Below are 18962 nucleotides of genomic sequence, written 5' to 3'. Positions count from 1 at the left end.
AATCCTGTTTGTGGATCTTGTTTCTTTCGCTCCTCTTTCTCATGCTGTCGAGTTATCAGGAGTCATCTTGTCATCAACCGAGATGACACCATTTCGGCCCCTGTAACCTCAAACCTCGACTGCAAATGAACCCAACAACTGCCAGGCCTCGTGGGAGAGTTACTGTAACTAAACAAGCAGTTTCTCTTGCAGTAGTGGTTGAGAAAGCATTGCTTTGGGTTCTACGAGTCAAGTATTCCTGCTTCTGCATGACTAAAATAAGAACTACAAATTACAACTGAACTAAGAGGAAGCTACACATTATTGATCCCAGTGGGGAATTTTGTCATCTGCATCTGACCCATCCTATCTACCAAGGAGCAGTGGGCAGGCGGAGCAAACACCACACGAACACAGGGAGAAGATGCAAAGTCCACAGAGACAGGCCCTTGTCAGGTTTGAACGCAGAACCTTCTCGCTGTGAGCGAACAGTGCTCCTTCACTGAGTCACCATGGGACCTAAAATGGGAACATTGAATCCCTGAGGAAAAATGATCTGGAAGGAGATTCTGTCTATTACATTTCAACAAGTTCACAGCACGGAGAAGAAACGATTGATTTTGTGGTTGCATGTGCACTATATGCCAGTCTACCATACCCACCAACCCATATTTCTGCAGAGTCCAAACTATTACAGTGTAGTATAGTGTACGATTAATGGATTCACCCTTTGGCTAGGACAGTTGGAAATTCTCTATATGGCTATTGTCCGCACAAAATTTGAGGGTGTTTTATTTAGCTTGCAATAAAAGTGACTGTCAATGTCATTTGTCATTGTACTCATCACTCAATCAAAAGTATGCTGAATTAAAACATAAACTAAATAAACCTATATACAAGGCATCGGTCAATATCTAGAGTTGGTCCTGGGGCGCCGCTGATATAAAATAAAATTAAAATTATAAATTATATACATGGTATATACAGTATATATTACATAAATATTATACTTAACCTTCACACAGAGTAAAGAGAAAGGCAGAAAGATAGGACCCGCAAACCAATACGAGACCAAACTACACGTCTTTGTTCGGGTTGCTGTACAGTGGGAGATTTCGGGGGGGGCGACAGGGTGATGTGCAGGTCAGGTGGAGGGGGGTTAACAGGGTGAGGCGAGGGGTCAAGGCTGGATGGATCAGGTGTGTGCATTGGTGGACGCTTGAAAGGGGTTTTCAGGGTGTGAGCAAGACTGTTTAAATCTTAATGTAGCATGCTTTAGAGAACAGGGATGGATAGGACCAGCTGTAGTGGGCACTAAATTTGTGTGTGTGTGTGTGTGTGTGTGTGTGTGTGTGTGTGTGGCAGTAAAACAGATTAAATGCAGCGTTAACACATCAGACAGGATGCAATGGTCAAGAGGTGAGTGGAAACTGGGTAAAGTCTTAAGCTGGAACAATTAGACACACATACACACACACACGCACACGCGCGCGCGCACACACACACCGGGGCAGATGGATTTGGGGAAAGCCCTGGGCATCAGCGATTGGTCACACATGCCCGTCGACATCCGAGCAGAACCAATCAAGTCAGCTTCCTCTGTTTGACCTGACCCCTCCAACACGGTAATTGAATATTTCAGATGGGTGGGGGAGCGGGTGGGGCACAGAGTAAAGTAAGATAAGGAGAGGGGGAAAAAAAAGGGTGGGGGGGGTGCCTCGTTGTTCAGAACCTTTCCATCAAAAGAGGAAATATTTGAGAAAGCAGAAATTACAGTTGATATTTCATGCCTATTAGGCAGCACTCAACATCTGCACAAACCACATTCATTATGGATCCCTCTCAGGATTGTTCAAATCAGAGGTGGAAACAAACTCCTGCAGCTTTTCTTTTGTGTGGTTGTCAGCAGCGCTGCCTCTTTCAACCCCACATCACGGGAGAGGGAGGGGGCTCGGCCTAATGGACAGGACCACCGGCCGACCGGATCCCGGCCTGTCATCAAGCTGCTAGTCTGCGAGGAAACCGGGAATGGGGAACACGTCGATGGCACTAGAAGGGACACACACACACACACACACACACACACACACACACACACACACAGAGGTTCCTCAGAACTGAAACTGTAGAGGAGCCTTCTCAACAGCACATCTGGGGAAAGCATCCGTGATAATACATACGTGCTTCAATTAGATATAAAAAGGGGAGATGGCCATTGATGGTAAAAAGTGGGATTAAATAAAAACTTCCAGGGACTGAACCGCTGAGAGACATGGAATTTTAATTGCACACAATCTAACTTCTGTCAAAAATGACTGACAGCTGCTGGATAACCAGGGGTCAACGGCAAATGGGAAGGGGTTTTGGATAATTCTAGTGTCTATCAGACGAAAGTAGAGAGAAGTACGCGTGCTGCATGCGTGCAAGCGCGCGCGCGCACACACACACACACACACACACACACACACACACACACACACACACACACACACACACACACACACACACAGTGCTATGGATGAATCACAATCACTCATCAAAACATTCTCTGTAATAAGCATAATGGTAAGTTGTCAGCCGGGAGGTACTGATGATGATGATGGTGATTGTCAGGATGGCGAGGTGCACGAGTGTGCGTGATGGTGATTAGAAAGGACACAGTTTTAGGGGTCAGGGGTGGAGGCGTGCGTTACTACACTGGAAGTCCATAGGCTACGGGGTGGTGTGATTTGGTGTGCGGGAACATGAGTGTGTGTGTGTGTGTGTGTGTGTGTGTGTGTGTGTGTGTGTAAGGCAGCACCTGTAATGGCTCCCAGCTGAGTTCAGCCTTCCCTGGGATATGATGAAGGCGTGTATGTGTGTGTGTGTGTAATGAGGACCTGGCATGCGAGCGGCAGAAGGCGGCTTCCTCTGCAGGTGACACCTCTGACCTCTCATCTGTTCCCTGTTGGGGAAGAGCATGAGCGAGGGAGGGGGTAGGAAGGAAAAAGGAAAGACAGGTAGTGGAGGGCAGAGGAATCCCCTTAAAACACTAAACAGAAACTAAACAAGGACAAGGCATAGATGCTGGCGAGCCAAAGAGGTTATAAACTATTTTAATGGCTTCATATATATATATATGTATATATAAACGGTCACAGTGCAATTACAGCATCTCTCAGCTGATCAGAGCTTGAATGAAAATGAACATCTTCATACCTGTGTGAAATGGATAGTCGGCAACGGGCCAATGACACTATCGATAAATGGGAAATAAATTGAACAATGAAAATAAAACATCTTTACACATCTCTTCTCTCATAGAGCGCAGACAAGGGCCATCGTTTATAATAAGCCCTTAAACGAGTTAAATAAAGTACATAAAATGAACAGAATGGACAGTCGGGAGGTGTGAGGTGAAATGGTTGCAACACAGAAACGGTTAGATGTGTTTAAATAATCATCCACACACACACTCAGTCATGCAGTTATTAGATTCAATAATCAAAGCTTTATTTTTTTAAACTTTTTTTTTAACGTTCATTGTTAATCCCAGCGATGCATTTTCCATTTCTAGACATTATTAAAAACCAAGAGCACTTTTGTTACAGAGATTTCGCCGATATGCAGATTTCACGTATGCTGTATTCCCAAAGTTTTCAGAGAAAATTCCTGGAAATCTTAAAATGATACCAATGGAAAAAAAGAACCAAGCTTTGTCATATTGATGGGGTTAACCCGCACATATATATATCTTCATGATAAACGTAAATAAACAGAAGTGTGCAAATCAACAGACAAATGAAGGGATGCTGAGCGAGGAGGTAGGAGTGAGGACGACAAACACAGTGGCCCCTTTCACCTATTTTTCTTTTATTTTTTTGATCCGGTTCCATTCTCAACTCTGTGAGAGACCTCTCTTCATGGCGATGGTGGACCAGAGGAAAAAAACCAAGAGGACGGAACAGGGCTGAAGCTCACAGGAACATGGCACCCTCATCTTCCTTCTCCCTTTGCATCTCACCCTCTTCATCTTTCACCGCTCCTAAACCTGGTCGCGCAGCCTGGCCAGTCTCTGGGAGAGCTCGTCCTGACGAGGCCCGACGCAAAACACAAGAGTCAGTACGCAAAGAAAGCAAAGCAACATCAGCTCAAAGCCAGCGATCTTGGTCTTATTTGTATGGTCTTGGGACTTTTTTTGGAAAGTGTGAGTAGCTCCCCGGGTTTGCTAGAACTGAGCTAGAACCAGCAGAGCAGACACTTGTGGAGCTGACATTTCAGCCCAGTGAGAAGCTGCTGCAAAGTGTTATGTTTTCAATAGTAAAGAATTCAGCAAGGTTGGACAGTTATCAATGAAGGGAACCGACATTTTATTTCAACATTGTGTTGAAAAAATGGTGAACTTATCCTTCAAGTATACCGTCCATGTAAAAACGGTAAGCTGACATATTTGTGAATTTTACTTCTCACTCACATTGAGTGAGAAAATAGATAAGATCGATGGATGAATCGAGAGCTAATATATTGTTAACATGTTATTTACTAGTTATTTACTAAATACTAGACATTAATGAACGTTACCTGTTCTGTTGATGCCACTGTCGATGCCAATGAACTGGTTTGGCTTTGAGGAAGCTCCATGTTAAGATCCAATCTAAGAATTTAAAAGAAAAGTTATAGTACATTAGAGTAACATTGACATGACATTACTTTCACGCTGTTGTACCTGCCGGCTCAGCAGAGATAGGCCGAGTTTAAATTACATGTATTTGCAATAAATTTTGTTTCATAACTTTTGAGTTTTTTGTCATTTACATTTCATCAAAGTGAAAACTACAAGATTGAATTTGTATCACATACAAAATAATTGTATTTTATTAAAAATATTCAAAATATTATTATAACAATGTTCCGCACGAGCCCAGTTTTGTAGTTTAAACTGTGTCACATAATTTGTTATTTGCAATTACAATAATTTGTATATTTGCATAAATACTCACCCTGCTTCATCGGCCATCTCATGCATCAGCGTGTCCACCTCATTCTGTGCATCACACAAATAAATTAAAAAAATAAGTTAATTGAAAAAATAGTGAATTACATTTTACAAATTATACAATATGAATTAAATACTCTTTGAATCTGCCTGTGTAATAATTCATTACAAATCGATTTTTATTTTCTACAAATGAGTTTGTCAGGATAGCTGAGAGAATGACCATTAGGGGAAAAAAACGCAACAATAAAGAAATACAGAAATGTAAATTCATAAAGAAAATATTTGCTAATTCATTAAAAGTGGACGCAACAGTGAAACATGACAATGATGTGAGTTACCTGCGGCGTGGTCAGAGTGGTGGTGTTGCCCATCGTATCCTCCATGTGTGCTGTCTGCACGTCCAGAGTTTCAAATTGGTGCTCAAACTTGTCCATTAGTGCAGAGATCTGGAGGGAATATAGATAAAAATCATGAATAATGCCAGCTGTCAAAGCATCTGGGGCGTATGCATATCGAGGGGCTTATTTTATTTTTGGAATTAAATGATCCAAGAAAAGCGATCTTCAATTCTAACATGATTTTTTCCTTGTGTGTGTGTGTGTGTGTGTGTGTGTGTGTGTCTTAACTGTGTAAAGAATCGAATGGGGAGTTTACCTACCTTCTCTAGGTTCATGCTCTTCAGCGTAGCATCCATAGACTTGACCACTCCAGCCATAGATTTGGTGACCTAGTCAAACCCACATCAAATCATAGCTAAAGCACTCTTTTAGACTCACCCTTCTCTGTGCTCAGGCTTTACGAACAAAACATTTTGACAGAATTTTAACTCTGTAAATTCATTTCCTGTTGCCTAATTTAAACAGAGCTTGTCGCGCTCTCTCCTCAGATCACCACTAGGTGTCCCTTTTGTCTTTACCATCATATTTCCATGTTACTGCAAGGAATCACCCAACGGCATTAAAGTTTGAGGATGTTTGGTCAATCATAACCTAGTCATAGTTTTTTTGTTTTTAATTACAATCAATTATTAAAACTGTTCTATTATACAAGAGAATTAAAAAGAAAACCCCAAATGTGATTGTGGACAATACTGGTCTCTCTGCATTATAGTTTGTCACATGTAAACTGTCCAATTGAGGATGCAGAATTTGCAATTTTACCTATAGTTAAAGCTACGTAAGAGAATAGAGAATACAGTGTTTAAAAAAAAAAAGAAAAAAAAAAAAGACTAGTGCTTTCAGTGTGTTTAATTTCATCCCAATTTAAGGTATTATATTCACGACACCAAATAGTTATTTAATCACAAGCTAGATTTTGGAAATTATCTAAGCACATAACATAGGCTTTGTATTCAACTTAGCGCAATATAATGATCATATTTTATCCTGCACAGAAACATACAAACCTACTTTAAATAGTATACTGTATTTTATTATTCATCAGTTACAATAGTCCAAACAGACAAAAATTGAAATGTGACAAGAAAATGTGACCACATCACTTGTTGGAGAATAACTTAAAAGAAACAGAGAAAATATCTCTCTATATTGAAGATTTTTATTTAGTTTCCTGAATTAATCAAACAAGTTAAGATTTAAAAAAAAAAAAGCAATAATACCTCAATACATTTCACTGGTCTGATATTTACAAAGGCATTTCTCAACAGAGCTAGGGTTAGGGGGAACATCCCATCCATAGCAAATTTTCTCAAAACATGATAAATATTTTGATGGCTAAGACATATAGGCTTTCTTATCCCATTACCTGGTTCATGGTGACAGCGGTCTGGACCCTGGCAGCCACGGCGTCCACACGGGCACTCATCCTCAAGAAGTTAATGGACTGATTCTTCTGACGGATGGCATTCTCTGCATGGATCCTGGCCACCTCCATGTTGCCCTTCTGGATAGCCTGGAGGGGGAGGAAAAAGAGTTGACATTGCAGGCTGAACATCACACCAGCCACAGACGCTTGAAAGGTACATTTCTATGAAATACTTTATTAGCTTTATTCACCTTCTTTACTTTGGTTTTCTCTGCTTTTTCCTCCTTGTCACATTTCTTGGAGTTGCGCTGCAGCTCCTTGGTAGCGAACTTGAGATTAAATAAATGTTCTGACGGTTTGGTCAAGGATTGTCACAGGTTTTGATAAAAGGGAAGTTTAACATTTCACAGCTTACCCAGTGGTGGAAAAGGGACGTAAACAATACATACTTATTTCATCACACATACAAATTAAAATGGCTACTCTAAAAGAAGTAAAAGCCCTGCATTCTACTCAAGAAAAAGTATTAAGTTACTTATTATATATGCTCAGGTATGATGGTAAAAAAGGCACTTGTTAAACACCACATGTTTCAGTGTAAAAACAACTCAAACGATAGCTCAAATAATCAGTCGCATATGTAACAACTGTAACAGCTCTAATGTTTACAACATTTTAACATGGTATTCAGGTTGATTGAATAGAAAGCATAGAAAAGACTTCCACGAGCCCATGGGGGGGGACTACAATTCGACCGAACCAACCTAAGTAAACCTTTCTCAATCCAGTATACCCTCAAAGAGTGACCAAAATCACTACATGACAGTTAGGCTAACCAGAAGCTGCTCCGCCAGCATAAATATGCGGCTAGCGTAGCTGTGCTAGCTCCCTTCAACTGTTTATCTATTATTCCGTCCCGGAAAATGGATACTTTCCATATTCGACATGTTGATGCGTTTCTCTTCAGGACCAACAACGGCTTATTAACGCCTCGTTTACAGCTGGAATAAAAACAGAAGGGAACAGCCGTGTAGCAGCCGCTGCTCCACGGTCGTTTGTTTTCATTCTTTGTGGCGTCTCCACTTCCGGTTGCCACGGCGCCGACGTCACGCCCCGGTCGCGCGTGTCGTGGGCGTGCCCGCGCTCCCGGTCCCGTCACGACCCGCTCGAGAACCCGACGGGGCGCGTGACCGGGAAGGCCTAAAAATAGCAGGCGCTCCGGTGTCGGTTGTTGGACCACAGCTAGTGACGTCACATGTGTTTTTTTTTTTTTTATAAAAGGAGTCAATTGACCTTTCCGAGTGAGACCGTCCCTCGCAGCGCTCCATTCGTGATTTTATATTATTTACGTTTTCTCGTGTATGGACGGAGACACAGCAGGCCAGCAATACAATAACAAATAAAATATAAATATTAAATAATATAAATAATAAATAAAATGTGTAATATATATATATATATATATATTACACATATGTGTGTATATATATATATATATATATGTATGTACACTGCCCAGAATTTGTATGATGTATGGGGCGAATAAATTCTGTACAACCTGGGATGCTGAAGTCTGTGATGGAGGCGTGTTTGATTTGTGGAGTAGGTTCTCTGCTTGTAAATGATGTGATTCATTGCCGTTGTGTCGGACATTACAAGACAAAAAAAAATACCTCTGGGGGTAGTATGAGTTGAGCTAGTAGAGGGAAAAGGAGAGCATAAAGAAGGGATGGGATGAATGAAAGAAAGGGCCTACAATGCCTCCGTGGATAGGCCGGGGAAGTGTGTGTGTGTGGGGGGGGGGGGGGGGGGGGAGGGATTAATGGCTGGGTCCGCCTCTGGTCACGGGAGCAGCATGGATGACTCATAGCTGCTGATATTCTGTATGGACACAGCGTCCGACGATAACTGTGTGAGGGCGCGCATGTGCGTGCGCGTGCGTGTATTTTGGAATGTACACAATTAAAAATGTAAATATATGTAAATGTATAAATTGTGATTAAAAAAAACAAAACCTTACACACGGAAATAAATGAGGCGTCGGATCGACCTAAAGTCAACATCAAACCTGTGATTTGTCGAGGGTTTCTCAACTTAGAATTGAGGCATTGGGAAAAACCTCAAAGAAAATGGGTTTTAACGATTTAAAAGCGATGATTTTAGGTTGTTCCGATGATTCTTTTTTCGCACGCACTCCAGCGGGGTGGCGCGCACGGGACAGGCGCGTGAGCGCGCGCGCACGGACCCTGACACCTGTTGGCGCGTCTGCCCCGCATCATTGTTGTGACTGTAGTGGCGGACCACTCCTTAGCGGTATGACGCCAGGTCGCCATGGAAACTGCGTTACGCCTCGGGCGGCCGGGGAGAGAAAACAAGGGAGCGAGACTCACAAAGTCTTCATTTCAGCACCACGCGCCTCCTGGACAGCGCCAGTGCGCTCCGCCGGATCCCGCCGAATGACAGCGCCCGACGCGCATCTCACGCCCGAGGAACACGCCGCCGCATCAGCACGCACCCAAACTTCCACAGTCCAGACTTTTCCCGGAGTTGAGGTTTGGCACTTTCTCCCCTCTCGACCCAAAGCAACAGGTAAGCCTAATGGAAATGATTATTTATAAAGTTCATCCCCTGTCCGACACGAATCCTGCTGAGTTTTTAAAATCCCTGGCATGGATCTCTTCTGAATGATCTCTGTGGTTGTTTTTAAATATTAATGTTGATGGGCTGTCATTGTCCGTCAATGCAATAAACATTTTGGATTCTTGCCTCTTCTAGAGGTATCACGAACACTGCCTGGTTGTAACATGTTGCCGAAATAACAGTTTGCTATAGTTGGGGGGTCATAATCAATTTGAGACTGAATGAATAAAGCAAAGGGATGGCTTATGGCTTGTGTTTTAGATATGTGGCAAACATCCAGTATTTTTATTTTTCAATTGTATTTATATTTTATGTGTTGTTTGTTTTTTACAACCCATAATGCATTTGGTGCTTGTATAGTATCTGAGGGATATTGATGCACCTTATAAGGATGCTACATATTATTTATTTACTCTATGGTTTTATTTTATTATTTTATGATCTAGTTCATTTCATACAAGACAGCTGGCTTTGTTGGGTATTATTGTGCAAACCCTGCCGATGCGCGTGGATGAGTCACTCAGGCTCCAAGTTTGCAGAAGAGTGCGAAAAGGGGGGGAGGGTTGGGGGAGTAGCCTATGGGAGCCAAAGGAAAACATAAGCCAGCAGCACTGCCTCTCTTACTCTCTTACTCATCTCTTGTTCAGGCAAATGCTTTTTTTTCAGTCATTTCATTCCACTTAAATGTTAATTTTAAATTAGCAGAAATGGGGTGCCTCTGACTCAAACCAGCATTTTATTGAGCTTAATGTTCTCATCCCCATCTTGTGCTATGCCATTTAGTTCCCTACATTTTGGAAGGCTCATCTGTTGTTTTCGTTTATTTTCCTTTACTCGTTTTCCTTTGCCGGAGCCGGCAGAGCTCCAGACTTTATAAACACTAACAGTAACTGATTTTGAGTGATGTTGTTTCCGACTTTATCCCTCTGACGTCTGTTTTATTTTTTTTTAACTGCTGCTAGAAAGCACTCTGTTACTGCTCATTAGTACTCTGTTTACCATCCTTTTAGTGATGAATCATAATGAGGTTTATTCCAACATGGCACTAAGTGAGAACTATTGATTAAAGTAAACAATACATCATAATGGGTGGCTTTGGACCAAAGCCGCACACTCAAATGCAAAAGATAGTGAAGCACTATCACACCGACACAAGCACATGAAAGAGGCTCTTTAATGACTGTTGTGGCAAGCCAAATTTAGAGGAAAATTAGAGGACACTGAGATCAAAAATCTCAGCTTAGGGGACTACAAAGAATAAATCAACCTGAAAGAATGATAACCTGGTGTTAAATCTGACTTTGTTTAGATTATAAATACAACTATCCTTTGATTTTGAGAGGTTTGATCACAGTCGAGTTCAGAACTTATTGCAAGTATGTTATGCAAATGCTGACATGTACTACACATGATTGTGTGTGTGTGTGTGTAGGGGGGGGTAGAGTTATTGTTTATAATGTACACACTATATGCACATCATCCTCCGAAGCACATTTGTGTCTTTAATTTGTGACGTTGGTGTGATTAATGCAGTCTGCTGGCGATGACTCATTCACCTTAGCCCTTGCTCCTCTCCAGGAACCGATCAATAAACACTGATTATGAGTCTGCTTTTACCATTTGACTTCATGTTTTATTTTTTGCTCGCCTGTATACAACATTTATTTTGAAGAACACTGACTCACTGGCCCAGACACTGTACTAGACAAGGCTTGAGGCCGTTTCATCTGAATGATACACAGCCTAAGTAAAGGGACTAATTGATAGAGAAAGTCTCCTATGTGAGCAATATTGCAATTTGGCTGATTTGGGTTTCGTAATCTATCTTATGGAACTCTTCCACCCAACTGGCTTGGATGTGGATGAGTGAAGTAGAACAATATCTACAGAACGCTAATTTACATGAAGGCTGCCCCCTGTCAGCCTGTGAACACAGCTGTTACTGTAGCAAAGTGAAAAAGCTGTCAACCAAGCTGTGACTTGTAGACAGCTGACAGGGAGCAAGGAGGAAGGGAGCGTGGCAAGGAGCAAGCATATGTGTGGATGTGTTATTTTTTTCATTCGCATAGCATATGCGAGTCCGTAAGATTGAATGGATGGTTGGATGTATCGTACACTGTGCTGTGCGTCTCATTAAAGCCCTCATTATCTCTCACCCTGCCTGTAGGGAAACAGGATGTCTGAACGGAGATCCAGCCAGCGATTCCACAGCCTCAACAGCGAGCAGGTCGAGGTGTTGGATCAGGTTTTGTCCGAGGTGGTTCCCATCCATGGCCGGGGGAACTTCCCCACGCTGGAGCTGCGTCCACGGGACATCATCACGGCGGTGCGGACCAGGCTGGAGAAGCAGGGCATCACTGTGAGGGACGTGCGTCTCAACGGCTCAACGGCCAGTCACGTCCTTGTCCGGGACAACGGAACCAGCTACAAAGACCTGGATATCATCTTTGGAGTCGAACTGCCCAAACAAGAGGACTTTCAGGTAAGATAGACACCGTGAGGTAATATATTGCTTCTATTCAAATGCAATTAGGAATTAGAAATTAAAAAATATTGTCTTCTCTGAGACCTCAGTTTCAAGCCCTCTCATCAGCAAAAATCACATTGTCAGTGTCTCTGAGCAGTTTTATAAAGTGATTTATGAAAGTGAGTTTACTCTCTGAGTCTTCTGGGAAGGTAGCCAAATTAACAGATCATTATCCTGTGCTAATCAATAAAGCACTACTTTATTACATTATTGATATTGGCAATGGAATATTGATCTTTCTAATCATTGTGATTATAGTCATTTAATCTTAGAAAGTAATCATATGGAAACATCAATACTAGCGACAAGTGGTTAATACTGGTTTATTACATTCAGCTGAACCACAGGACACAGGACACAATATTCAGATCAATAACATGCATGATAATATCAAAGGATAGATAGACTGCTATCATTAGTTCCAGATGTCATTATATTGACCTGTGCTCCTCCCAGGTGATCAAGGAGTCTGTGCTGGGCTGCCTGCTGGACTGCCTCCCTGCCGGGGTCAACAGGGAGAGGATCAGCAGCGCCACAATGAAGGATGCCTACGTCCAGAAGATGGTCAAGGTGTTCAACGAACACGACAGGTGGAGCCTCATCTCCCTCTCCAACAACAGCGGCAAAAACCTGGAACTCAAGTTTGTGAGCGCGCTCAGGCGACAGTTTGAGTTCAGCGTAGACTCCTTTCAGATTATTCTCGACCGCCTCCTGGAGTCCTACTTGCAGCAGGAAGCACAGCAGGTAGAAAATAGTTTGGGCGTTAATAACCAGGCTTCGGAGAATCTGAAGAGAAATTCTTCCTCTCGGCCTAACCCCCCGATTGATTCAAAACCAGAGGGTTCAGATTCCAGTGGGGAAGACTTGTCCAGAAAGGAGAGCGCTCAGGCCAACCAGGTAGACCACACTGGCAAGGAAGAACAGTCTCTTGCAAAAGAACTTTCGACTGAACTGCCAAAACAGGAAAAAGACAAAAAACAACAAACAGAATTCCCAGAGCAGGTGAATATCACAGAAGTGGGAGGCTTAGATGAAAATGATGAAGATTCGAAAGAGGCGAACCTCGGTGAACTCACACCTGTCAATTATTTCCCAGAAAATAAACAAGATTCCGATGATATGATACAAACGAGCCAGCCAGAACTCTTTCAGCAGGAAGAGGGCTCACTGCAGGTCCAACACTCAGCGCAAATCCCATCGTATGATGATGAAGAACCCCTAACGCGATCACACAATTTGAACCACAAAGAACATTGTAGCCAGATGGAACTCCCCGCGCAAACAGACGTCCCTAATGAGACAGAACTTACTCTTTCTGAGCAGGAAGAATGCTTGAAGCAGACTCAACACTTAGAAACATTTGAAGATCTGAACGCAGGGCAGCGTCACAGTAAAGAATCCTTTCATAGCGAGTCCTTGGACAAAGAGTCCTCGGACAAAGAATCCTCGGAAAAAGAATCCTTAGATCAAGATTTCTCAGATAATGATTTCTCAGAGCATTCCACTGAGGAACAGAGGGACGGTGAGGGAGGTAAACCACACCACACCTGTATTTCAGAAGCTGGCACATCTACGGATGCAGCGACAGAGATACACCCGGTCTTAGAGGATGTGAGCGGAAAGGAAATAGATACGGAAGGACAGATTGCCGCAGACAGAAAGACAGACGTAGAAGACGTAACTGAACAGGTTGCGACCACAGAAACAACAGAGACTGCACAAACATCGGCCGCAGATTCTTCTTCCGCTTCGTCCTTATCTGTCACACAGTGTACTGGTACACCGGAGATACATGGCACACTGCACACAGAAAGCTCTGAAAATATGACTAACACGGCGGACACAGTGAACCCGGCAGAGACTCAGGACATTGTAACTGCGCCAACTAGCTTAGTTTCCGATCAAAATAATTGCTGTCTTCCCTCTAGCAAAGCTGTAAAAAGAATATCTCAGATGGTGGTCCTCAAACACTCCTCTCCCAAACCCCCCCGGAGGATGTGCCGGAAGGTGGCCGCTAATGCTAACGTCAGTCCTGCCTCTGACGCTGAAACTGTGATAGCTCCCAGTTTAGATGTGAACCCCAGCCCTAGCTTCAAACCGGAGACAGCCTCGGACCCAGAGGTAAGCAGTGTTTCCCTTCAGAGTTTATGCCTCACTTTTGCCAGCCCAGACAATAATCTGCTTGAAATAATCCCTGGACCAACACCCGATAGCTCCGACATCACTAAGATGGCCCCAAACCCAGAATTTATCTCGGCTCCTGACCCAGTCTCTAATCTCAGCCCTGCTGCCGGGTCGATCTCTCGTTTACCTCAAGATCCTCGAGATTCTGAGATAACCACAGAGGACTCATCACAGACACATACACTGCCCACACAGGTGGATTGTGATAAACAAAGAAAGAAAGAGTCTTCCTCCCCTGTCCCAATGCAAACAGAGCCCCTTGATGCCATACATACATCAGTAGCAAAAACTGAAATATGTTGCACGCCTACCCAGGATCCCCCGCATACCTCAGTGGCAGAGCTCGGCGTTGAAGAGGCAAACGCAGAATGGCAGACTGACACGAGGCAACTAGATGAGCCACCCTTTGGCCTTTTACTGCCTGCTGGTCAACGGAACAATCCCAGCACACTCCCTTCCTTCCACGCGGCCTCGTCGCCGGTCTCTTGCCTCACTCCTCCAGTACTCAGTCTGTCCCCTCCCTGCCTCGCTCCCCCCTCGCCAAGCCTCAGCCCTCCCCTATGTCTCAGCTCTCCTCAGTGCCTCACCTCTCCTATGTTGAGTGTCAGCCCGCCTCCAAGTTTCAGCGAAACTTCATCCTGCCTCAGTTCCCCTCCCTACCTTACTCCACCCATGCTCAGCCTGAGCCCTCCTCCCCTGTCTCTCAGCCCGCCACTCCTCTGTCTCACTCCTCCGGTGGAGTCCGAGGGACATGTATCTCAGGTATCGCCAGACATGGAGCCTTTGATACTGAACACAGGATGTGAGGGACAGATTGTACAGTCTTCCCCTCTGCCAGCAGTACCTCTGCTACAGTTGCCAGATAAAAAGGAAGAAGATAGTATCTTGCCACTACCTCTGGTTTCAGAGCGTGTCTCATTCCCCACTGCAGAGGCACAAACCCACACTCAGCCGGGAGAGACTGGGGAATCAGATCCTCCAATTGCCGCTGAAGTGGCCAGTTTTTTGCCCGAGAATAAAAAAGCCCCTAAGGTATCTGCTGACAAGCTTAAACAGAGCATACCTTTGAGAGCATTTGGCATAGTCCCCGCTGTCGAGGTCTTGGCGGAGAGCATGTATGGTGACTTTGAGGCGGCCATGAACCACTTGCGCTACCGTTTGATCGCCACCAGGAATCCCGAAGAGATTCGAGGCGGCGGACTGTTGAAATACAGCAACCTTCTGGTCAGGGACTACCGACCAGCCAGCGAAACGCAGATAAAAACACTGGAGCGCTACATGTGCTCACGCTTCTTTATAGACTTCCCTGATGTGCAGGAGCAGCAACGGAAGATCCTGTCTTACCTAAAGAACCACTTCATCGGAGAGGAGAGAAGCAAGTACCAATACCTGATGACCCTGCGCCGCGTGGTGGACGATAGCACCGTGTGCCTGATGGGACACGAGAGGCGGCAGACGCTGAACATGATCACAGTGCTGGCTCTCAAGGTGCTGGGAGAGCAGAACATTATCCCCAACACAGACCATGTGACATGCTTCTACCAACCTGCCCCCTACCTGGCCGAACACAGCGCCCCCTACCTGGCTGAACCCAGCTACTGCAGCTACTATATACCACAGGGGGGATCAACGCTGCTTTATCAACCCTACCCCTTACACTTAAACACACAGACTGGACTGGTTTGAAAATACCTTTATGTACACACACACACACACATTCACACACACACACACACACACACACACACACACACACACCCACACACACACACACACACACACACACACACACACACACACAATCAAAAACATAGAAACACACACATGCACAACAAGACAAGGGGGAAGCTTGTCATTGAGAAAGTGCATGAGCCAGCAATGAATTGTTGCCTGGTATTTAATAATGCCATGCCATTAGACTGAGAGAGTTCTACTACACACACACCAATCTCTGCTCGGCTCTCAGATGATAGATAATATGTAATTATCTTGGCTTTGTTGAAAAATAAGTAATTTTCCTCATATTCAAATTCCAGGAAATGCTATATGCACTGTGTGATTCACAGCCCTCTGGTGTCCCTTGGAGACCAACAGTGGTGTTGATGCTCACACGTTGACACACACACACACACACAGATCCAGTATACACACACACACACACACACACACACACACACACACACACACACACACACACACACACACACACACATCTGCACACAAACACTTCAAAGCTCTTGAACCCTTGTTCCCCCTCTTCATGTTCTTACTGTGTTGTTATTACTGGGTTTGTTCAGAATGTTGGCCTTGCCTGTGATTGATATTGTGCATGGATAAGTTAGGACCGTTCTCCCACTGCCAAAATATGTGTGGTACTATGTTTCAAAACAGTATAATGTAACCTTATTTTTCCTTTAGTTAAGGGATGTATTCAGAAACAAAAAAAAAAAACATTGAGGGAGGAATCTGAGTTTATAATATCTTCATGAAAAAAAGAAACACAAACACACACACGCAGGCACTCAACACATACAAACGCACATACACAGACAGACAGACACACAGACAGACAGGCAGACAGACAGGCAGACACACACACAAACACACACACAAACTTGTGTTTATAAGGATAGACATTGCATGAATAGCTCCAAGTGTTATGCAGATGTATCACACCCTGAAGACAAAGAAAAGGCCTTTCCTAACTTAGTAAAAGATGATATAGAAAATATATCTATTTTTGCAAGAATTTCCAAGACAGTGCTCACTAGTAAACAAACTGGCAAGTACCTTCAGAGAAACACCACTAACAATGCCTTTGCAATAGACTGTACACCTTTTTTGAATACAGTATATTGTCTTTAGGTATATTGTGTGAATACAGTACAGTATGTGTTCGATTCCTTTCTCTTGTGGAGTCTTTTCTGTATTCGCGTGAAGTACTGTACCAGCTAGTGTTTCAATCTACTTCTTTTTAACAATCAGAAGTGGTCGGTCCATTTTTCATCTTTAGCTCATTTGTAAGCATGGCGGACGCAGAATGCTCTGTCGAAGCTGATGGGTTCAAACTGAAATCTATTGGAATTACTATCTGCATGAATCTGCATCAACTAATCCACACGATCAGAATCGAGGTAAAAAAATATATATATATAAAAAAAAAAGGGGAGTTTAAATCCACCTCAGAACCGTTTGAATCTTTGTTTTAAAGCCGTGTAACAGCGACCGTTGCCAAAGATGGTTTGGTAGGGAATTCAAGTGCCTAAATGTGAGACATGTTTGCCATGTCTATATCACTGCACTGGGGGGTGATACCGGGGTGGGTGTGGGGCTGGGTGGGGAGCGTGTTCAAATGTTGACCCCTGTTATTGCTGCCTGTTTGGATGTCTTATTTAATGTAGTCCTTTGTTGTAGGTTATTCATGTACCTTTTTTTATAGAATAAAGAGGGGAAACTCAACAAACTCACAAATGTGATAAGATGCATCCGATTTCCATTTCAGACTAAATAAAAATAAAAACCCACCAATGACCATTTTTTTTCATGTGAACTAATCCAGAACCGTAACTTCTATTAAACAGTGTGCCTACGATTGCACTTTAGTGGCTTCACCCACCCACCCATCCAAAAGAAAAAGCAACACTGTGTAACTTTTTTACCTTAAAATAACAAGCTTCTGAATAATTTTGATGCTACGCTGACTTGTAATATGGAGAATGGCACCTCTTTCAATTCCACCCCCCCGAACAGCTCTTCTTGCACTATGCAACTTTGGTGTTCGGGTACAAAACCGTGGGAAAAGTGCGTTACGCTTTACGGCACTACATCACTTCCTTGATGTCTGGCTCCGGTAATTTTTAGGTTTTTTTTTACATGTTTTTTTTTGCATGGTAAAATTGATTGAAAAAAATACCCCGATAAATTATAAACAAAATGTTCATACCTGTAATACTCATACGAAACTTGGCCACGCTCCACCTCACCTCCAGGTGAGACGGTCCAGCGGTGTGCTGGCACCCTGCACCTTCCAGCGTGCGCCGGCCCTCACATTCATTGCGCCACGGGGTTTGTCTCATCCTCTGACTCGCGGGTGTGAGCCGATCTGCCAGACCGAGCACATCTGGTACCTACACCCGTAGCAGGGGGCCGATCCCGGCTCCCTCTCTCCATGCGGCTCCAGGGGAGCCGTGGACTGAGTGTTCGCTGAAGCGGCGAGGTCCGTGTAAGAGGCGTTGTAACCTAGGTGTACGTTATATCTGCGTTTGCAACATAGACGGTTTCTGAAACGTGACCGATAAGGTTCGAATTTGTCCGGTAAAATAAATTGTTTTCGGACAAGTTTTACGACAATGGTGAAAAAGTGCAATTGCACTCAGAAACTGTCGGGGCGCCAAATCCCAAATATCAAAAGTTACATAGTGCTGCTTTAAGCGTGACATACTGGGGCTCCAGCGAGTGGCTGAAAGCTGCGAAACGCTGTCTCCGTGAGGCCTCTTATCACAAATCACCTGTCCTTCAGATGCATTTGGATCCCAGTGACGCACGGTCTACGCAACACGACGGGGCCACAACAATGTGTGAATGTGAAGAGATTATGTTGCATGAGGTGTGAGAATGAAAGCAGAGTGAGATTGGGCGGAGGGAGAAAGGGAGGATATATATCTCCGGGTGCGAATGTGAATGTCAATGTGCACATACACACGAGAGGGAACATTAGGCGGTGGCCTCCTCCACCCTCTAATTGAAGAGACTTGTAATGAAATGATAGGCTGCCATTCCCCTTCCCTCCCCACTATCACTTTACGCCGCTGATTACGCTCCTGACAACAGGAGAAGGGGGTCTTTCCGTGACGTCTGCTTACGTGGGATGGTACGTGATGGCATGGTCAC

The 18962-nt window shown here is 43.9% G+C and overlaps 2 protein-coding genes across 2 annotated transcripts; one reads left to right on the top strand and one right to left on the bottom strand.

Moving 5' to 3' along the window:
- Positions 1-3060: 3060 nt before the first annotated feature.
- On the bottom strand, positions 3061-7812 carry LOC307235790 (charged multivesicular body protein 1b). Its single transcript, XM_080008001.1, has 8 exons — positions 7653-7812; positions 6973-7070; positions 6722-6868; positions 5616-5684; positions 5296-5403; positions 4959-5002; positions 4540-4612; positions 3061-4048 (listed from the first exon to the last, which is right to left on the bottom strand). Exons 1-8 carry the CDS (start codon positions 7666-7668, stop codon positions 4004-4006), a joined length of 600 nt encoding a protein of 199 aa, XP_079864127.1. The 5' UTR covers positions 7669-7812; the 3' UTR covers positions 3061-4003.
- A 3725-nt stretch (positions 7813-11537) lies between these two features.
- Positions 11538-18168, top strand: tent5d (terminal nucleotidyltransferase 5D; the record flags this gene model as incomplete). The annotated part of the gene is made up of 6 exons (XM_080008204.1): positions 11538-11843; positions 12345-12632; positions 13842-14009; positions 14642-14834; positions 15004-15672; positions 18062-18168. The coding sequence occupies 6 exons, from the start codon at positions 11538-11540 to the stop codon at positions 18166-18168; spliced, it is 1731 nt and encodes a 576-aa protein (XP_079864330.1).
- Positions 18169-18962: the final 794 nt, after the last annotated feature.

Source organism: Zeus faber (genome assembly GCF_960531495.2).
Source record: "Zeus faber genome assembly, chromosome: 10".
Taxonomy (NCBI): Eukaryota; Metazoa; Chordata; class Actinopteri; order Zeiformes; family Zeidae; genus Zeus; species Zeus faber.
Note: the sequence above shows the minus strand (reverse complement) of the source record. Positions and strands in the feature narration are given on the sequence as shown.